General features: G+C 40.3%; 1 protein-coding gene across 1 annotated transcript in view; it reads left to right on the forward strand.

Moving 5' to 3' along the window:
• The window catches only part of STIL (STIL centriolar assembly protein), a 62,010-nt gene that overhangs the window by 22,363 nt on the left and 16,564 nt on the right, over positions 1–23,083 (forward strand). Inside the window, exons 9-14 of the mRNA XM_033226477.1 lie at positions 1,396–1,546; positions 3,317–3,426; positions 7,700–7,814; positions 8,927–9,895; positions 16,035–16,200; positions 18,714–18,945. Coding sequence (XP_033082368.1) covers positions 1,396–1,546; positions 3,317–3,426; positions 7,700–7,814; positions 8,927–9,895; positions 16,035–16,200; positions 18,714–18,945 — 1,743 coding nt within the window. The remainder of the gene's footprint in view (positions 1–1,395; positions 1,547–3,316; positions 3,427–7,699; positions 7,815–8,926; positions 9,896–16,034; positions 16,201–18,713; positions 18,946–23,083) is intronic.

Below are 23,083 nucleotides of genomic sequence, written 5' to 3' on the forward strand. Positions count from 1 at the left end.
TAAAATACATAAATATATATTTATAATATATAGCAACGGTTCCCCCCCAGATTGTCATTTAACAGTATTTTTCCCAAACAGACTTACTATTTTTTAGTCATATTTATTAATCTGTTTTCTATCATGCTTAGAAAAGATTCACCCACTCCAGGTATATTTACTGAAGTAAAAAAAATCACTCGTATTTTCTTCAGATGCTTTTGGAGTTCTACTTTTAACATTTTATTTTAACTTTTCAAGATAATTAGTTATATTTAGATAGCAGAAATTAAATGTTAGTTTTAGGTCCTTTGCTATGATTTAGTACAATTAAGTTTTATTATCAATTACTGATCATGCTTTAAGTTCATATTGACAGTAAATCCTCAATAAAATTTATTTTGAATTGCTCTCTTATTCTTTCTTTTTTTTTTTTTTTTTTTTAGTCAGAGTTTCACTCTGTCGCCCAGGCTGGAGTGCAATGGCGTGATCTCGGCTCACTGAAACCTCTGCCTCCTGGGTTCAAGCAGTTCTCCCTGCCTCAGCCTCCCAAGTAGCTAGGATTACAGGCGCCCACCATCACGCCCGGCTAATTTTTGTATTTTTAGTAGAGATGGAGTTTTGCCATGTTGGTCGGGCTGGTCTCAAACTCCTGACCTCAGGTGATCCACCCACCTTGGCCTCCCAAAGTGTTGGGATTACAGGTGTGAGCCACCTGTTTTAAATAGCTACTGGCCTATTTTCTCTTTTTATTTTTATTTTTTATTGAGACAGAGTCTCGCTGTGTCGCCAGGCTGGAGTGCAATGGCGCAATCTCGGCTTACTGCAACCTCCGCCTCCCAGGTTCAAGTGATTCTCCTGCCTCAGCCTCCCGAGTAGCTGGGACTACAGGCACGTGCCACCACACCCAGCTAATTTTTGTATTTTTAGTAGAGATGGGGTTTCACCATGTTAGCCAGGATGGTCTCCATCTCTTGACCTTGTGATCCGCCTGCTTCAGCCTCCCAAAGTGCTGGGATTACAGGCATGAGCCACCACACCCAGCCTTTTTTTTTTTTTGAGACGGAGTCTCGCTCTGTCGCCCAGGCTGGAGTGCAGTGGCGCCATCTTAGCTCCCTCTAAACTCCGCCTCCCAGGTTCACGCCATTCTCCTGCCTCAGCCTCCCTAGTAAAAGAATTTTTTTTTTTTTTGTAGAGAGGAGGGGTCTCGCTATGTTGACCAGGCTGGTCTCAAACTCCTGGCCTCAAGGGATTCTCCCACCTTTTGCCTTCCTAAGTGGTGGGCCCCAGTTTTTGAACAAAAATTGGGCCCTTTAGTCGTTTTGTTAACTAGATTGGGAGACTCACATGAAGTTATTTGAGTGTAATCATATTATCCTCATTAAATTTTAATTAAATAGCATTTTTTTGGTGCAGGGTTTTTTCAGAATCTGGAAATTTCATCATAGTTCTCTATTCTGTGACACATAAGGAGCCTGAGTTTTATGAATGCTTCCCTTGTGATGGCAAGATACCTGACTTTCGGTTTCAGTTGCTAACCAGTAAGGAAACATTACATCTTTTCAAAGTAAGTGATTTGATTACCTAGCACATTAGTGACTGTTTAGGTTTTGCTCTTTGGTAGTTTAAACCCAACAGATTTTAGGCTTTAAAATAGTAATCCAAACTATTTTGCTTTGTTTACTTACAAATAATCTTATTAAATATTAACTTTATTCATTTATGGTTAAATGTTTTAAGTAAATCTTAGATCATATCTTCAACCAAATTACAATAGAGAACCAGAGGTTCCCCAAAGAATAACTTGCCCATGTTTTTCTAAAATCTTTGAAGAATATTATCAGTTCATATATCATTTTATATTTGTGAAGGTTAACTTTGTGGGATCTCAGTACTTTTCTTTGTCCTGACTATATTTTTTTTTTTTTGAGATGGAGTTTCACTCTGTTGCCCAGGCTGGAGTGCAGTGGTGTGATCTCGGCTCACTGCAGCCTCCGCCTCCCAGGTTCAAGTAATTCTCCTGCCTCAGCCTCCAGAATAGCTGGGATTATAGGAGCCCACCATCACACATGCCTAATTTTTTTTTTTCATTAGAGACAGGGTTTCACCATGTTGGCCATTCTGGTCTTGAACTCCTGACTTTAGGTGATCCACCTGCCTCAGCCTCCCAAAGTGCTGGGATTATAGGTGTGAGCCACAGCATCTTACCATGACTTTATTATTTTTAAAATGTGTGGGAATAACAAATGGTTTTTTATACTTAAAAGCCATTATTTAGATTATGTATCAAAGGAATCAGAATAGGTTGTTACTGTATCATCTAATAAAATACCTAGAAACACAACTAGATGATGATCGTAGAAAAAGTAGATCTTTAGGCCAGGCGTGGTGGCTCACACCTCCAATCCCAGCACTTTGGGAGGCCAAGGCAGGTGGATCACCTGAGGTCAGGAGTTTGAGACCAGCCTGGATAACATGGTGAAACCCCATCTCTACTAAAAATACAAAAATTAGCCGGGTATGGTGCCAGGTGCCTTTAATCCTAGCTACTTGGGAGACTGAGGCAGGGGAATGGCTTGAACCTGGGAGGTGGAGGTTGCAGTGAACTGAGATCCCGCTGTTGCACTCTTTAACCTGGGCAACAAGAGCGAAACTCTGTATCAAAAAAAAAAAGGAAGTAGATCTTTGAAACTATGTATCATTATACGAAAATATTCAAAGGCTACTTTTCAATAAAATTATTGGTTATTTTAGGTCTCAGACTAATAAAAGTACATTCTTTATTAGAAAAATATTGAATACTTTTGAATAACCATGTGTGTCCGCTCCAGTCTTATTTAGTACCTTCTTTGAGATCATGTATAGGTTATAAATCTATATATTTTATATAAATATATATTTTAATATTATATAGTATATACATTTTATTACATATATGTTATATATAAAAATATACTTATATAATATATATCTATATACATTTTATATATTTATAGGTTATGTAAGCTATGAAGTTTTTGTATTTTAATTATATAATCATTTTAACTGAGATCTAATACTTTATTTCTGTTTTAGAGACATCATTTATCATTTTATTCTTTAGATGATATTCTCATTTCATAGTTATATTCACTGAATCTGTGATTATAACACAAGTGATTAACTTTTTCACTTATGTAGCAGGGAACTGGACAATTTACAAAAGAGGGTTACAGTTACAGAAATCAGAAGTCTGCCACTCCATCATCTAGTGTTTCAGAGCTACTTTTCATCTAAATAGAATTCTCTGGTGGTCTTATTTAAGTCAGATCTCAAAATATGACCTGCTTCATTTCAGAATGTTGAACCTCCTGACAAAAATCCAATCCATTGTGAACTGAGTGCTGAAAGCCAAAATGTAGAAACAGAGTTTTTCAGCAAGGCTTCCAAGAATTTTTCAATTAAGAGGTAAAAGATCTTTTTATTATTATGTGTATGGTTTTTTGAAAATTACGTTTATTAGTTTTTGGCAAGTAATTAAAATAACTAAATTATTTCTGATGAAACGATTTTTAAATCTTATGTACCATAAATGTCTTTGCTTTAAATGCATTCCTTCATATTCATTAGGAAGTTGGATAGTAATTTTAATGAAATGGCAACTCTAATATGGTTTTCATTTGGGTTGATGTATTATATAGGAAAAACACAAAAGTAGTTGTCAAAAATTATCTTGCTTAGAAAGAATCTGCTTCCTGTTTTGTTTAGTGCTTTCTATTTGTTCTTCCTTCCTTATAAGTTTCTTATTTTAATATTTAAATCAAAGGTGGGGTCTCACTGTATTGGCCAGGTTGGTCTCGAGCTCCTAGCCTCAAGTGATCCTTCTGCCTTGGCCTCCGAAAGTGCTGGGATTACATGTGTGAACCATTATCCCCAGCGCTTCCTTATAGTTTTAAATCTGGACCTATCAGATAAACTACTATAAAAGTAACTACTAGCTGCTGTCTGATGGCTCACGCCTATAATCCCAGCACTTTGGGAGTCCAAGGTGGGCAGATCACTTGAGGTCAGGAGTTTGAGACCAGCCTGGCCAACATGGTGAAACCCCATCTCGACTAAAAATACAAAAATTAGCCAGACACAGTGTAGAGTGCCTGTAATCCCAGCTACTTGGTAGGCTGAGGTGGGAGAATCGCTTGAACACGGGAGGTGGAGGTTGCAGTGAGCTGAGATTGCGCCACTGCACTTCAGCCTGGGCAACAGAGTGAGATCCTGTCTCAAAAAAAAGTAACTCCTACCAAAAAAAAAAAAAAAAAAAAAATTGTTTTAAAACTTCTAAAACACACTTGGAGAATATTAATTAAATAAAGTCTTCTGACTTCTTGGGTCAGTATATTTTACCTTTTGTGGTAAAGAAGACATTCCTGGCTGGGCCTGGTGGCTCATGCCTGTAATCCAGCACTTTGGGAGGCAGAGGCAGGTGGATTACCTGAGGTCGGGAGTTCGAGACCAGCCTGGCCAATGTTGTGAAACCCCATCTCTACTAAAAATACAAAAATTAGCCAGGCCTGGTGGTGCATCACTGTAATCCCAGTTACCCAGGAGGCTGAAGCAAGAGAATCACTTGAACCCAAGAGGCACTTGAACCCAAGAGGCACAGGTTGTAGTGAGGCGAGAGCATGCCACTACACTCCATCCTGGGTGACACAGTGAGACTCCATCTTAAAAAAAAAAAGAAAAAGATACTATCTTGTATTAGGGTTCTCCACATTAACAGAAACAACAAGATGTGTGTATGTAGAGATATTTGTTTTAAGGAATTGGCTTCTGTATTTGTGAAGGTTTGGCATATCCAAAGTCTACAGGTAGGGGCTGAGCACAGTGGCTCACCCCTTTAATCCCAGTACTTTGGGAGGCTGAGGCGGGAGGATTGCTTGAGCTCAGGAGTTCGAGACCAGCCTGGGCAATGTGGCGAAACCCTGCCTCTACAAAAACAAAAAAGAAGTACAGAAATTAGCTGGGTGTGGTGGCACATGCCTGTAGTCCCAGCTACTTGTAGGGCTGAGGTGGGAGGATCACTTGCCCAGGAAGTCAAAACTTCACTGAGCCATGTTCGTGGCACTGCACTGCAGCCTGGGTGACAAAATGAGACCCTGTCTCAAAGAAAAAACAACAAACAAAAAATGTCTACAGGTAGGCTGGTAGGGTGGACACCCAGGGAAAAATTGCAGTTTCAGTCCAAAGGCAGTCTGCTGGCAGAATTCCTTTTCCCTCCAGGAAGTCAGTCTTTACCTTTTTTTTTTTTTGAGATAGGGTCTCACTCTGTCACCCAGGCTGGAATGCAGTGATGTGATCTCAGCTCACTGCAACCTCCACCTCGCAGGTTCAAGGAATTCTCCTGCCTCAGCATCCCGAGTAGCTGGGATTACAGGTGTGCATCACCACGCCCGGCTAATTTTTGTATTTTTAGTAAAGATGGGTTTTCACCACGTTGGCTAGCCAGGCTGGCCTCAAGCTCCTGACCTCAAATGATCCACCCGCCTTGGACCCCCAAAGTGCTAGGATTACAGGCTTGAGCCACCTCACCCAGCCAGGAACATCTTTGCTGTCTTAAATTGTAAGACCTTATTCAACATTTATTGAATATTTATGGAAGAAGTAGCCAAACTAAGGAGACAATAGCACTTTCTTTAAGATTGTTATTAAAAGCTACTTAGGAGGCTGAGATGGGAAGATCACTTGGGCTGAAGAAGTCAAGGTGGGGAGCCATGATCATGCTACGCCAACTGCTCTCCAGCCTCAGTAATAGAGTGAAACCTGCCTCAAAAAAAGTAATGTTAAAAAACCTTGTTTATTTTCCACTCTGGCCAAAGCTTTAATGAGGAACAGTCATATTTTATCAAAATGTTTGTCTCTCCTAAAATACTTTTGTTATAACTCTACAACCTGAAGTTTTTCCTTTTTGCCTTGGGTACTAAAAAAGCTAAGAAATGAGGCCGGGCACAGTGGCTCACGCTTGTAATCCCAGCACTTTGGGAGGCAGAGTGGGTGGATCACCTGAGGTCAGGAGTTCGAGACCATCCTGACCAATGTGGTGAAACCCTGTGTCTACTAAAAATACAAAAATTAGTTGAGCATACTGGCATGTGCCCGTAGTCTGAGCTACTGGGACTCTGAGGCTCAAGAATCCTTGAACTTTGGAGGCGCAGGCTGCTGTGAGCTGAAGTCGTGGCACTGCACTCCAGGCTTGAGTGACAGAGCGAGACTCTATTCACCCCGCCCCCAACCCCCTGCAAAAAAAAAAAAGCTAAGAAATGGATTTTATTGCTCAGTGTCAACAGTTTTGTGTGTGTGCTCATCTTAAGTACAAAACAGGTATTAATTCCATGCCACAACTCAGGTGTACAAAAGAATGTAACTTAAAAAAATTAGTAATTGAAATTAATATCTATTTTAAGCCCCTATTTATTCTACTGGATTATAGACACCAAATTTCACCTAATTCAAGGTTTCTTTATTCCCTTGTCTCGTCTCTGGGGTTATATGTAATATAGAAGGGACCAGTGGTATGCCAGTACTGGTGATATGGGGTGACATGATTCTCATCCATCTGGCTACAATCTGCTGAGGTGTTTTCATTTGCATCTGGTCTTTGTCAGATTTGTGCAAGTTCCTGCTGCAACTTTTGACCCTATTCAGGCCACTGGATCTCTTGTTTCCTGTCCCTGCTGCACTGAGCGCTTTGGAATGTCATTATATATCTCAAGCTGTCTTGGGTGTCAGAGAAGAGCTTTGTGGGACTGTTGGAGACCCATTTCTGCTTAAACATAATCATGCAGATATTCTGATTGCTTCATTGTAATACCTTGTACAGAAAGAACTCTGTGAAGATCTGCCTCTTCAGACAATCAGAGTTTAGGGCAAAAGGTCTCTTCTGCTGTTTGATTTTCAAATCTGCCTTGGCGTTTCTGTTGTTCTTCCTGCTAGGTAGGATTCAACTTGTATGAAACAGAATGCAGGATGCTTTTTTAGAGATCCCATTAATCCTGAGTGCTGTTAGCTTCATTCTGGCTTTTCTTTTCCCTAACGCATCCTATTGAGACTTTGTCTAGTGTAGGATGTGAAAAAGCCTGATGCATATAGTATTCCAAATCTTTTGTCTTAAACACTAATTTCAGCTTTAAAAACTCGGTACCAGCACTCAGAAACTTTTTGTTTTGCTGGGGCATGCCATCTGTGATACAATGAGTATTCCTGACTCAGTGGGAGGGTAGTACCTTGATTTCTCAAAGTATTTTCCCATCACAGATATAAGTACATAGGAAAATATAATTTCGTATTTGGTTTTCCTTTGTAATACAGAGGGTTTGTAATATAGTGTGTTTAATACCTTTAATACTAGATTATAAATTTTTTGACAGCAAGTACTATGTCTTGTTTGTTTCTATATTTATCAAAGTGATCAACTAGAGGGTGCCCAGCGACTTTATTGTGACATTAACAATACAAGGTTAAACTTGCCATGATCAGGTAAATAGGGTAGTTTATTAAGGCTGACTGGGCCAGCTTCCCTAGTCAACTAACACTGGCCTGAAAAATAAAATAATTTGTGGTTGTCAGATACTAAATTAAATGATCTGAGTACTACTGCAACTTATTAAAGGACTTTATTCAATTTCTAGAAGAAAGAAAGAACACTGGATTACCGAAGGCTTTTCTGGTCTCCCCTTCTATTCTTTAGGTCTTCCCAAAAGTTATCTCCTGGGAAAATGCCAATACATGATCACGACTCTGGTGTTGAAGATGAAGATTTTTCTCCAAGACCAATTCCTACTCCTCATCCAGTGAGTCAGAAGGTATCACTGATTTTAAAATGCATTCACTTTTGTGGTTAGAGATCTAAGTCTCTTCATGGTTAAAACACTAAATAATACTACCTGAAACCTAAGTATCATTCTTAGATATATCTAGCTATTTCTATCTCTATGGTTATATCTATATAGAGAGATATAAGTATTTCACAGTTATATATAATAATTCGTGTTATCTGTAATGATATATACATATGTGTAATATCTATGTAATAAGCATTTATTTATTCTTAGAGTAAACTGAGACATAGATTAGTTAAGTTACCTACCCAAGATCACACAACTAGTAAGTAGTAAAGCTGGAATTCTAATTCAGGAGGTTTGTTTTAGAATCTGGTGCTTTTAATGACCATATAGATTCAACATTGTATACTATCACTAGAGCTTGACATTGGATTTTATCACTATATTCTGAGAAAACATTATACTTGATTTCAGAGGTTAATTGCTAAAATTCTTGTCATAATTTTTTGATTGCTACCAACCTGTGGGTTATTTTAGAATTGTTGTTTAATTGGTGTAATTACTTATTTTAGAAGAAAAAGTAATGGGAAGGATTTTTTAAAGTTAATATCAAATTATAACCAAAATCATCACAGCGAGTATTTTGTTTACTCTTAGTTGATATCAATAGAAGGGATAACAGTGAGCGACTTCTTAGTGGAGAAATATTCTGACATATTTATTGGAAGATTTTACTATTTAAGGTACATAAACATTTGCTACTAGATCTGTGAAGACATTCTGCTGTGACAATTTTTTGTAGAGAGGATTTAAAAAGTTGTATACAACAGTTTCTCATATGTTCTGTGATCTTAGCAGTGTTAGTGTTTTAATAAAAAGAGTTCCATTAAGTAAGTTTGGGAAGTGTTTAGTTTTGTTCTTTTAGGGCAAGAACCTTGTTTATTTTGCTTACAATTGTATTCCTAGTGCTTAGCACATAAAACATGCCCAGAAAAAAATTGCTGATGGTCTAAATAAAGAATGAACACTTGTTAATATGTAATTAGATATAATTTGGGAAATACTGGTCTTAGGAAAGTAAAGTATACATTTTCTTCTAAAACCTTTTTTTTCTATTTCTTTCTTATTTGTAGATTTCTAAGATCCAACCATCAGTTCCTGAACTTTCGCTTGTGTTGGATGGCAATTTCGTAGAATCAAACCCTCTGCCTACTCCATTGGAAATGGTGAATAATGAAAATCCTCCTTTGATTAACCACTTGGAACACTTGAAGCCATTGCAACCCCAGCTTTATGATGAGAAACACAGTCCAGAAGTTGAAGCTGTAGAACCTTCCTTGAGAGGAATACCAAATCAGTTAAACCAGGATAAAGCAGCTCTTTTGAGACACTGCAAAGTAAGACAGCCACCTGCCTGTAAGAAAGGGAACCCCCATAGCAGGAACACTGTTAAACCATCTTCTCATAATGGACCATCTCCTGATATATTTGAAAAGCTCCATGCAGTTTCTGCTGGAAATGTACAAAACGAAGAGTATCCTATAAGACCCTCCAAACTTAATTCTAGGCAGTCTTCTCTTGCTCCGCAGTCCCAACCACCCAATTTTGTTTTTTCACCCCATAATTCAGGAAGACCAATGGAACTTCAGATACCTAGTCCCCCACCGCCATCTTACTGTTCCACAAATGTTTGCAGATGTTGTCAGCATCATAGTCGTATTCAATATAGTCCACTAAATTCTTGGCAAGGAGCAAACACAGTTGGATCCATTCAAGATATACAGTCTGGAGCCCTTCAAAAGCATTCATTATTTCATCCAAGTGAATGTCCAACTCTGAACTGTAATGCATTCTGTTCTTCAAGTAGTCCTATAACCTTGAGACCTCAGGGAGGTATGGATTGTTGTTCTCCCCACAGCAATATAGAACCATCGCCTGTGGCAAGACTACCTTCACATATGGACTCATGTAACCCACAGCCTTGCACAGTGTGCATGCACACACCCAAGACTGAATCAGATAATGGAATGATGGGACTATCTCCAGATGCATATCGGTTTCTCACAGAACAAGACAGACAGCTGAGACTACTTCAGGCACAGGTTTGCTTGGTGCTTTCCTAGTTCTATTAAATTCTTGGTATTATGATTTCTTAAAAACTGGCACCTCCCTTCCGTAATGACGTTTTATAGAACTATATAATGTCAGAATTAGAAAGGACCTTGGAAACTGAATTCTAGGCTCTCTTGTTTTACAGGTAAGTAAAATGAGGATTAGAGAGAATAATTTAACCCAATGCCACATTGCTAGTTAGTAGTAGAACCATCTTATGCATATCCTAACCTACAATAGAATTGTATTTTTCTTTTATTTTTTGCCTCTAATGAAAAGTCTCTTATATTAAACCTTTATATATAGCTAAATATAAAGTCTGGACAGTGGCTTCTGCTTCATCTCTAGTTTGTCAACCCTATATAACGCTTAGCCAGTCTGCCCTTAAACAAATAGTTGGAACCTTTTTGTATATCTATACTGGACTTACTCTACTTCTTGTATTCTGAAATGTTCCCTTTCTTCAGAACCTGTCTTGCAGAGTTCGTAGTCTTTTTTTTTTTTTTTTTTTTTTTGAGACAGTCTCTTCTGTTGCCCAGGCTGGAGTGCAGTGGCCAGATCTCAGCTCACTGCAAGCTCCGCCTCCCGGGTTTACGCCATTCTCCTGCCTCAGCCTCCCGAGTAGCTGGGACTACAGGTGCCCGCCACCTCGCCCGGCTAGTTTTTGTATTTTTTTAGTAGAGACGAGGTTTCACTGTGTCAGCCAGGATGGATCTCGATCTCCTGACCTCATGATCCGCCCATCTCGGCCTCCCAAAGTGCTGGGATTACAGGCTTGAGCCACCGCACCCAGCCAACTTTTTGTTCTTTAAAAATGCCAGAACATGTTTATACTTTAGGTTCTTCAACTTTTGGTTCCCTTTGCCTGAAATAATCCTCCTGGGGCCCTTCTAATGGCTATTTCCTTCTCATCATTCAGGTCCTTAATCACGTTTTCCTGTTCTATTTGTGATAGAAAGTCAGCTCCAGGGAAGGATCTCACATTCATCACTGTTTTCTTAGCACCTTGAATAGTACTTGATGTGTAATTGTTGCTTAATACATAGTTTGTTACCTGAATGAGTGAAAATGGCTGCTGGAAAGGCTGTATCTATCTATTTATTTATTTATTTTTCTAGATGAGATAAATGATGCCAGATTATACCAATCTAATATACCCAAACCATTTTTCCACATCCACATCTCCAACATTAGGGAAACTTAAATTATTACCAGTCTTAGGAGGTGTTTTTTTGGTTTTTTTTTGTTTTTTTTTTTGAGGTAGAGTTTTACTCTTTCACCCAGGCTGGAGTGAAATGGCACAGTCTGGGCTCCCTGCAACCACCACCTGCCCCTCGGGGTTCAAGTGATTCTCCTGCCTCAGCCTCCCCAGTAGCTGGGATTATAGGCACCCACCACCACACTTGGTTAATTTTTGTATTTTTAATAGAGACAGGGGTTTCACCATGTTGTCCAAGCTGGTCTTGAACTCCTGACCTCAGGTGATCCACCTGCCTTGGCCTCTCAGAGTGCTATGATTACAGTGTGAACCACCATACCTGGCCTAGAAGTTGTTTTAATTTACATTATATTAACATATGTGGCCGGGCGCTGTGGCTCAAGCCTGTAATCCCAGCACTTTGGCAGGCTGAGACGGGCGGATCACAAGGTCAGGAGATCGAGACCATCCTGGCTAACGCAGTGAAACCCCGTCTCTACTAAATAAATACAAAAAACTAGCCAGGCGAGGTGGCAGGCGCCTGTAGTGCCAGCTACTCGGGAGGCTGAGGCAGGAGAATGGCATAAACCCAGGAGGTGGAGCTTGCAGCGAGCTGAGATCTGGCCACTGCACTCCAGCCTGGGCGACAGAGTGAGACTCCGTCTCAAAAAAAAAAAAAAGAATATGTAATTGATTATTTTATTATTTATAAGAGTTCATTGTATATGAAGGAAATTGGTCCTTTATCATATATATATATATGTATATGTATGTGGTATTTCTTAGTCTTAAGTGTTTTGCATTTTAACCATTTGTTTTGTACAGAATATTCCAGTTTAGATACAGTTAAATAATGTAGGCCAGGTGCTGTGGCTCACACCTGTAGTCTCAGCACTTTGGGAGGCTGAGGCAGTTGGATCACCTGAGGTCAGGAGTTTGAGACCAGCCTGGTCAAAATGGTGAAACCCTGTCTCTACTAAAAATACAGAATTTACCTGGGCATAGTAACGAGTGCCTATAATCCCACTACTCAGGAGGCTGAGGCAGGAGAATCGCTTGAACCTGGGAGGTGGAAGTTGCAGTGAGCCAAGATTGCACCACTACACTCCAGCCTGGGCGACAGAGCAAGACTCTGTCTCAAAAAAAAAAAAAAAAAAAAAAAAGTATCAGTCATTCTCTTTCTGGGTTCTATGTTTAGAAAAGCCTTCTTCCTTTCAAGATTATAAAAAATTTATTCTTGGCTGGGCACAGTGGCTCATGCCTGTAATCCCAGAACTTTGGAAGGCCAGGGTGGTTGGATCACTTGAGCCTAGGAATATGAGACCAGCCAGGGCAACATAGTGAGACTCCATCTCTACAAAAAATTAAAAATAAAAAAATAACTGACCATGGTGTTGTGCACCTGTAATCCCAGCTCCTTGGGGGACTGAAGCATGAGGATTGCTTGAGCCCAGGAAGCTGAGGCTGCAGTGAGCCAAGACCGTGCCACTGTACTCTGGCCTAGGCAACAGAGTGAGATCCTGTCTCAAAAAAATATATATTTATTTATTTATTTATTTTTGAGATGGAGTCTCGCGCTGTTGCCCAGGCTGGAGTGCAGTGGTGCAATCTTGGCTCACTGCAAGCTCCACCTCCTGGGTTCACTCCATTCTCCTTCCTCAGCCTCCCGAGTAGCTGGGACCACAGGCGCCCGCTACCGCGCCTGGCTAATTTTTTGTATTTTTAGTAGAGACAGGATTTCACCGTGTTAGCCAGGATGGTCTCAATCTCCTGACGTCGTGATCTGCCCGCTTCAGCCTCCCAAAGTGCTGGGATTACAGGTGTGAGCCACCGCACCTGGCAAAAAAAATCTTTTTAAGAAATTCTCCCTCTCCCTCCAGGATTATATTTGTTGCTTCTTTTTTATTAAGTTTTTTTTTTTTTTTTTTAATCAGATGACTGGCCTCATATATTTATTTAATAAATATGTATCTATTTATGAATGATTTAGAGATGCTTTTTGTTGTTGTTGTTGCTGAGACAGGGTCTTGCTCTGTCGCCCAGGCTGGAGGGCACTGGTGTGATCTCGGTTCACTGCAACCTCCGCCTCCTGGGTGCAAGTGCTTCTCTTGCCTTTACCACCTGAGTAGCTGGGATTGCAGCCGTGCGCCCCCACGCCCAGCTAATTTTTGTATTTTTAGTAGAGACAGGATTTCACCATGTTGGCTAGACTGGTCTTGAACTCCTGACCTCAGGTAATCCACCTGCCTTGGCCTCCCAAAGTGCTGAGATTACAGGCATGAGCCACGGCACCCAGCAAGAGATGCATTTTTTATTGTATAATGAAAGTATCATATGTTTGCATCTATTTCTGAACTGTATTGGGCTCCACTGATCTGCCTGCCCCACCACTACTAGTTACCATTTGATTTAATCACCCACAGCTTTATATTTTAATATTCCAACTTCAATGGCTTTTTTTTTTTTTTTTTATGGAGAAGATGCAGTTTGAGGAGAGGAACTTTGAAAAATAACACTGAAGTCCTGCCAGATGATCCTTAAAAGTTCTGAGAAAGAGGCCAGGTGTGGTGGCTCATGCCTGTAATCCCAGCACTTTGGGAGGCCGAGGCGGGCGGATCACCAGGTCAGGAGATGGAGACCATCCTGGCTAACGTGGTGAAACCCGGTCTTTACTAAAAAAAGTAGAAAAAATTAGCCGGACGTGATGGCAGGTGCCTGTAGTCCCAGCTACTTGGGAGGCTGAGGCGGGAGAATGGCATGAACCCGGGAGGCGGAGCTTACAGTGAGCCGAGATGTGCCACTGCACTCCAGCCTGGGCGACAGGGTGAGACTCCATCTCAAAAAAACAAAAAAGAAAAGTTTTGAGAAAGAAAGAATATTAGCTATTTCAAATGTTAAAATGTACTATAGAATTCTAGTGATTAATGTTTTAAAAACACTGGGTGATCAATTTTAGGACCTGAGTGTGTGTAATGTCTTTTATTGTGCATTTCCTATGTGATTTCTCTACACCTCGCTTTTCTCATCTATAAAATGGGAGAAATTATCAGTATTATCTGCAGATTTGAGGGTTAAATGAGTGTATGTGTGTGTGTATGTGTGTATATAAAGTGCTTAGTATGGGACCTAGCTATAGTAAGTACGCAACAAAGTATAACTGTTTCATTTATCTCTTTTAACAACCTTAGTTTTAGGTGATATTGAAGCTCATAGTGGTTAACTTTTCCAAAAGGTAGCAGGGTAGGATTTAAACTTATAGCCATATGATACCAAAGCCTGTACTCCAAACCACTATAAATACACATGCCATTTTATACTATTAGTGCAGTTTTATATTTCTACTGACCTTAATAATTGATTGATGATACTGATTTTCCTATATTAATAGGGTTAATCCACTAAAAATAATTATATTGATCACAGTAGTGCCATTTGTAGAGAAGCAGAAAATCATAGTGTTTACAAAGGGAGGCTCTCCACTCCTAGTTACATAACTAACAGAAGTGAAAAAAATATGTCCTCACAAAAAGCTGTATATAAATGTCCATAGTACCATTATTCCTAATAGCCCAAAGTGAAAACAACCTAAATGTCTGTCAACTGATGAGTAGAAAAGCACAATGTGACATATCCATATGAGGGAATGTTATTCAGCAATCAGAAGCAATAAAGTGTTAGTAAATGCTACAACATGGTTGAACCTTCAAAACATTATGCCACATGCTGAAAGAAGCCAGATACAAGGCTACAGTATGGTACTGTTTATATAAAATGTCCAGAACAGGCAAATTCAGAGATAGAAATCATGTTAGACCGTCAGGGGCTGGGAAGAAGGGCAATAGGGAGTGGCTGCTAATGGGTACAGAGTTTTGGGGGTTTGATGAAAATGTTCTGGAATCAGATAGTGGTGATTGTTGCACACTGTGAGTATACCAAAAACCACTGAATTGTACACTTTAAAGCAGCTAATTTCATGGTACGTGAATTATATCTCAATTTAAAAAGGAAGAGGGGAGGCTTTTGGTGTTTGAACCTCAGCTTTCAGATTTGCTACTTGTTATATGACCTGTACAAGTAACTTAACTTTTTCCTTGCCTCAGGTTTTCTTACTTGTAAAAAAAGGTTTAATTGTAGTATACTCTTCAGAAGATTGTTGTAAAAAATCATACATAAATGCCTGTAGTAATAGGGTCTTGCACACAACAGGCGCTCAGTAACTGTTAGCCATTGTTATTAATATATCCAATTTCAACATGGCCAAACCTGGGCAATTCTGTTTTACCGTTATAATAATCTTGTGTGATATGTTCAGTATTTGGCATATGGAATCAGAGTATACCTCCAATCTAACTTTTGATTTATAAGTGAAATAGGGATAGAATGTTAGTTTGAAATATTAACCATTCACACTTTTTTACATAAGTATCAACTTATGAATACTAAGCTAAACACCTTTATGTTTTGCTTTTAAATGTATACTTAAAAGGCTGAGGTGGACGGATTGCTTGAGGCCAGGAGTTCAAAACCAGCCTGGGCAACATGGCAAAACTCCATCTCTACAAAACATGCGAAAATTAGCCAGGCATGGTGGTGCATGCCTGTAGTCCCAGCTACCCAGGAGGCTGAGGTGGGAGGATTGATTGAGCCCGGGAGGTTGAGGCTGCAGTAAGTCATGATTGCAGCATGGCTGGGTGACAGAACAAGACCCTGTCTCAAAAAAAAAAAAGTATACTTAAAGTGCTTCTTAATTACTAGTGATAATGGCTTTCTATATTGAATAGGTTTCATGGTATGGTCTAGTTGAAATATGAGAAAATAGACTTGAAAGTCAGTTTCTTATAACTAGGGCGCTTTGTCATTCATTATTAAACTGCAGCCAGTTTTGTTGATTACTTCCCTGTCAGTTTAAAGTATGTTTTTAATTGATACAGATTCAGCGTTTGTTGGAAGCACAGTCTCTGACGCCCTCTTCCCCTAAGATAACCACCGTTGAAGACACAGTGCAAGCTGGAAGACAAATGGAGTTGGTTTCCATGGAAGCACAGTCTTCCCCTGGCTTGCACATGAGAAAAAGTGTAAGCATTGCTGTGAGCACAGGTGATTTCAGTTTTTTTAAATTTGTAAGTAAATTTTAAAAAATGCTTTTTATATCCGGTTTTTGAATTTTATGTTCAAATTGGTACACGGTGCAGTAGGACCAAAACCAAGGTGATGAGAGTATGACTTAAGTTTTTGTGTAATTTTAGTTTTTGTGAAATAAAACTACACCTGCAAACATGCAAACATGATATATTGTTTGGTTTTGCTACTTTTCTAGACTGGACCCAATTCTTTTTTTTTTTTTTTTTTTGAGACAGAGTCTCCCTCTGTTCTCCAAGTGAGAGTGCACTGTGGTGCACTCTCAGCTCACTGCAACCTCCACATCCTAGGTTCAAGCAGTCCTCCTGTCTCAGCCTCCCAAAGCATTGGGATTACAGGTGTGAGCCACTGCGTCCAGCCAGTCTTGGTTGTATTAATTTATTTTCATAAAATCACCCAAGTATATCTTCAGCATAGAAACCATTTTGACTAGGATTTACTTTTTTTTTTTTTTTTTTTGAGACGGAGTCTCACTCCATCACACAGGCTGGAGTGCAATAGCATAGTCTTGGCTCACTGCAGCCTCCGCCTCCTGGGTTCAAGTGATTCTCCTGAGTAGCTGGGACTACAGTCGCGTGCCACCACACCCAGCTAATTTTTGTATTTTTAGTAGAGATGGGGTTTCACTATGTTGGCCAGGCTGGTCTCCAATTCCTGACCTCGTGATCTGCCCACCTCAGCCTCCCAAAGTGCTGGATTATAGGCGTGAGCCACTGCGCCCAGGCTACTTTTTGGTTTTAACCATGTATTTAAACCATTATATATTAGCAATATTCCTCAAATTATAGAATGCCTATGGCTTGTGGTACAAAAGATGATTTAGGGTGTTGTACACATTAATATTTATATTTTGTAAATACATCTTTTCCAATACTTATAGGTATAAATACAATAAGCATATCAAATCTGTGATTTTACAGAAATAATGAGGCTCAGTAAAAAAAGAGTTAAAGAAAGAGAGTAAGTAAACAATATTACGTGCAAGTGGCTCTGAAGATAGGTGTAAGTGGTTCATAAAGATTGAGAAATAGGCTGGGCAAAGTGGCTCACGCCTATAATGTCTGCACTTTGGGAGGTCAAGGCAGGTGGATTGCCAGGAGTTTGAGACCAGCCTGGTCAATATGATGAAACCCCATCTTTTAAAAAAATACAAAAATTAGCCACATATGGTGGCGCACACCTGTAGTCCCAGCTACTCAGGAAGCTGAGGTGGGAGGATCACCTGAGCCCAGGGACGTTGAGGCTGCAGTGAGCCATGATTGTGTCACTGCACTCCAGCCTGTGCAACAAAATGACACTCTGTCTCAAAAGAAAAAAAAGATTGGGAAACATTTGATTTTTTTTTTTAAATACCTGCCTGATATTACAGATATTAAACATGTCTGACGCATCACCAATATAGTCTCTTAAATATTGCATTTAAGTATCAAAATCAGAGAACCTAGGGATTTGTATTTTATATATTATCTCATATTATTCAGAGCAGCAGTTTTCAACATACACACCCCACCCCACAGATCATATTCAGAACCTTAATATGTAAAACAAATCATTTCAGAGCCACCCTCCTTGAAAAAGCAGAACCCAGAATGTGCCCTTCCACCCCACCCATCCCCCAGGTTTTTGTCTTTCTGTCTTCCACCTACCTCTTTCTGGCATTTCTGAAGGAATATAATCTCAAAACTTAGTTCTAAGTAATTGTGTGTGTGTGTGTGCGTGTGTGTATATATATCTATATATATCTATATATAGATATATATATTTTTTGAAGCAGAGTCTCATTGTGTTGCCCAAGCTGGAATGCAGTAGCACAATCACACAATCACAGCTCATTGCAGCATCGACCTCCTGGGCTCAAGTGATCTTCCACCTCTGCCTCCCACGTAGATGGGACTATAGGCACACCACCACACCTGGCTAATTTTTTTGTATTTTTGTTTGTAGAGACAGGATTTCTCCATGTTGCCCAGGCTGGTCTCGAACTCCCGAGCTCAAGTGATCCTCCCGCCTCTGCCTCTCAAAGTGTTGAAATTGCAGGCGTGAGCCATTGCACCTGGCCAATATGGCTATTCTTTTTTTTTTTTTTTTTTTTTTTTTTTTTTTGAGGCGGAGTCTCGCTCTGTCGCCCGGACTGGAGTGCAGTGGCCGGATCTCAGCTCACTGCAAGCTCCGCCTCCCGGGTTTACGCCATTCTCCTGCCTCAGCCTCCCGAGTAGCTGGGACTACAGGCGCCCGCCACCTCGCCCGGCTAGTTTTTTTGTATTTTTAGTAGAGACGGGGTTTCACCGTATTAGCCAGGATGGTCTCGATCTCCTGACCTCGTGATCCGCCCGTCTCGGCCTCCCAAAGTGCTGGGATTACAGGCTTGAGCCACCGCGCCCGGCCTATGGCTATTCTTAACAAAAGTTTGGCAGAGTATTATTTTTAAAGTTGAATGTTTGTTTCAGTATCTTAAATTATTTAACCTCCAGGTGCTAGCTTGTTTTGGAATGCAGCTGGTGAGGATCAAGAGCCTGACTCTCAACTGAAGCAAGATGATACCAAAATTTCCAGTGAGGACATGAATTTTTCTGTTGATATTAATAATGAAGTCACAAGTCTTCCAGGTAGTGCATCTTCATTAAAAGCAGTTGATATTCCCAGTTTTGAAGAGAGCAACATTGCTGTGGAAGAAGAATTTAACCAGCCACTTTCTGTGTCCAAGTAAGGTCTCTTTGATTTAGTCTTTCATCCTACTTTGAAAAAAAAAATTTTAATAGACAAATAATAATTGTATATATTTGTGGGGCACAATGTTTAGATGCATGTTTACAGTGTGGAATGATTAAATCAGACCAACAAATCTGTCACTTCACATACTTAACTGTTTCTGTGGTAAAAACATTTAAAATCTACTATTAGCAATTTTGAAATATACAATGCATTATTCATTACATTTGCTGTTCTGTTCAGGTTTTTTTTTGTTTTTCATTCTAATTTCTTTGAAATCTTCTAACTCAGAAATAATTTATTTTCTAACTGATATTTTCATTTATGTCTTTACTTGATATGATTTCTATGTAACTGTCAACTGTGAGCCTTCTAGAACCATTTCCAGATGTCAGTCATTGGCTATGTTAACAGTCTGGATCAATCAGAAATCGGAAGGAAACTTCAAAACTACACAAAACTGGACTCCAGCCTGGGTGACAGAGCGAGACTCAGTCTCAAAAAAAAAAAAAAAAATACACAAGCTCAGGCCTCACCCTAGTGTTGCTGATAATATTAGGTTCCGGATAGAGATGGAGAAATTTATTTTTTTTTGATGGAGGCTCTCTCTGTCGCCCAGGCTGGAGTGCAGTGGCACAATCTCGGCTCACTGCAAGCTCCGCCTCCCGGGTTCACACCATTCTCCTGCCTCAGCCTCCCGAGTAGCTGGGACTACAGGTGCCTGCCACCAAGCCCAGCTAATTTTGTTTTTGTATTTTTAGTAGATATGGGGTTTCACTGTGTTAGCCAGGATGGTCTCAATCTCCTGACCTCGTGATCTGCCCACCTCAGCCTCCCAAAGGGCTGGGATTACAGGCATGAGCCACCACACCCAGCCAAGAAATTTCTTTTCTTTATTTTATTTTATTTATGTATTTATTTTTGAGATGGAGTTTCGCTCTTGTTGCTCAGGCTGGAGTGCAATGGTGCGATCTTGGCTCACTGCAATCCCCGCCTCCTGGGTTCAAGTGATTTTCCTGCCTCAACCTCCTGAGTAGCTGGGATTACAGGCGCCTGCCACCACACCGGGCTAATTTTGTTTGTATTTTTAGTAGAGATGGAGTTTCCCATGTTGGCCAGGCTGGTCGTGAACTCCTGACTCAGGTGATCCACCAACCTTGGCCTCCTAAAGTGCTGGGATTACAGGCATGAGCCACTGTGCCCAGCCTATTTTATTTTATTTATTTTTTGAGACAGAGTCACCCAAGCTGGAGTGCAATGGCACTGTCTCGGCTCACTGCAACCTCTGCCTCCCAGGTTCAAGCCATTCTTGAGCCTCAGCCTCCCAAACAGCTGGGATTACAGGCGTGTGCCACTACACCCAGCTAATTTTTGTATTTTTGGTAGAGATGGGGCTTCCCGTATTGGCCAGGCTGATCTCGAACTCCTGACCTTAGGTGATCCACCTGCCTCAGCCTTCCAAAGTGCTGGGATTACAGGCATGAGCCACTGTGAGATGGGGAAATTTCTAAAGATTCTCCATATTGCAATTATATATAAAAGAGTCTGTTTTTGAGAGCTAGAACCTGAATATTTGTATATGAAATGTTATCTGAGATTTGCTTCAAATTAATTCTGTGAGAGAACGGAATGGCTAGGAGTATAAATGAAATAAGATAGACTATTTGTTGGTAATTTTTGAAGTTGATTGTATATGGTGATTTGTAAAATAATTCTCTCATGTTTGAAATTTTTCATTATGAAATTTTCCATTAAATAAGTATTCTAGGCCAGGCTCAGTGACTCATGCTTGTAATCCCAGCACTTTGGAAAGCTGAGGCAGGCGGATCACCTGAGGTCAGGAGTTTGAGACCAGCCTGGCCAACATGGGAAACCCCATCTCTACTAAAAACACAAACATTAACTGGGCATGGTGGTGCACACATGTAGTCCCAGGTACTTGGCAGGCTGAGGGAGGAAAATCGCTGGAACCCAGGAGGTGGAGGTTGCAGTGAACCGAGATTGCACCACTGCACTCCAGCCTGGGTGACAGAGCAATACTAAGTCTCAAAACAAAACAAAAAATGGATTCTAAAGTAATTTTTTTTTTTTTGATACTCTGTCTGTCTCCCAGGCTAGAATACAGTGGCACAATCTCGACTCACTGCAACCTCAGCCTCTCAAGTAGCTGGGACTACAGGTGCAGGCCACCACACCTGGCTAATTGCTGTATTTTTAGTAGAGACAGGGTTTTGCCACGTTAGCCAGGGTGGTCTTGAACTCCTGACCTCAGGTGATCCACCTGCCTTAGCCTTTCAAATTGTTGAGATTACTGGTGTGAGCCACTGCACCTGGCCTAAAGTAGTTTATATGCTCAGCAAATTTGGAAACAAACTCAGCAAATATTATTTGAGTTTCTGGTATGTGCTACCACAAAACTAGACACTAAATATCAAATACAAGGTTAGGCAAAGCTCCTCACTTTATGGAATTTAACCACATGAGCTGCAAATAACATAATTTCATATAGTGACAACTGCTCTGACAAAGTAAACTGGAACGATCAAGTGGAGTGTAACTGGGATGGTAGCCTGGGTACAAGGTGCTATATTAAGTAGAGTGCTGAAGGAAACCATCTCTGAGGGGATGACATTTGAGTAGTGACCTGAATGATGAGAAGGGGCCAGTCATGATAATATCTGGGGATGAGTATTCCAGGTAGATGAAACAGCAAGTGTAATGGCAAGTGTGAGCTTAAAAGTTACAGAAATAAGCATGAAAGCCAGTGTTGCTGGACATAGTGATTGAGAGGGAGAGTATAGGAAATGAAGTCTGAGATACAGGTAGGAGCCAAATTATGTGGGGCTTTGTAGGATATAGAAAAGAATTTTGAATTTATTCCATGCTCATTAAAGCCAGTGGAGGATTTTAGATAATGGAGTGTTATGATCTGATTTTCATTTTCGAAGGCCATTCTAATTGTTTCTTGGAGAACCGAACGATGTTAAGAGTGGAAGTGAGGATACTAACTGGTTAATAGAATAAAGACAAAGTGAGATGAAGGTGCCTTGGACTTGTGGAATTCGTGGAAGGGATCAGGTGTAGGATAAATTTTGAAGGTAAAAGAAAAATGTAGGTATAAAACATCCTGGGATAATAGCACATGAAACAGTTTAAAGAGATTAATTTGGAATTTGAGACCAGGCTAGGCAAAATAGTGAGACCCTGTCTCTCTAAAAAAATATTTTAACTTAGCTGGGTGTGGTGGTATGTGCCTGTAGTAGTTCCACCTACTCAGGAGGCTGAAACAGGAGGGTTTGAGGCCAGAAGTTTGAGGTTGCAGTGATCTATGATAAGTGCCATTGTACTCCGGCTTAAATAACAGAGTGAGACTCCATTTCTAAAAGAAAAAGGTGAACTGGTGAGGTGGCATGGGGCGGGCAGTAGATTACTTTTTAGAGATTATAAGCCTTGTGATATTTGACATTTTAAATCATTGTGATTACAATCATGGTTAAAACAGTAAACATGTCCCTTCAGAAAACTACAGAGAAACATCTCCTTTTAGTATAGTATACGTTTTAATTATAAGATTCAATTAAGCACTCATTGTATGTGCCACAGTAGACAGAAAAGCTCTTTTGTGTATGTTAGATTGAGTTCCTACAGGGTAAGGATCATAATAATTTCCATATTTTTAGAATTTGCTGGGCTTGGTGGCTCATGCCTGTAATCTTAGCACTTTGGGAGGCCGAAGTGAACCAATTGCTTGAGCTAAGATATTTGAGACCAGCCTGGGTAACATGGCAAAACCCTGTCTCTACCAAGATTATGAAAATTAGCCCTTGGTCCCAGCTATTCCGGAGGCTAAGGTGGGAGGATCGCTGGAGCCTGGGAAGTTGAATCTGCAGTGAGCTGTGATCACGCCACTGCACTCCAGCCTGGGTGACAGAGAGAGACTGTTTTTTTTTTTTTTTTTTTTTTTTTTTTTTTGAGACAGAGTCTTGCTCTGTCATCCAGGCTGGAGTGCAGTGGTGCAATCTCGACTCACTGCACCCTCCGCCTCCTGGGTACAAGCGATTCTCCTGCCTCAGCCTGCCAAGTAGCTAGGATTACAGATACCTGCCACCGCGCCCGATTAATTTTTGTATTT

This window comes from Trachypithecus francoisi, unplaced genomic scaffold (assembly GCF_009764315.1).
Source record: "Trachypithecus francoisi isolate TF-2019V2 unplaced genomic scaffold, Tfra_2.0 Lachesis_group12, whole genome shotgun sequence".
NCBI lineage: Eukaryota > Metazoa > Chordata > Mammalia > Primates > Cercopithecidae > Trachypithecus > Trachypithecus francoisi.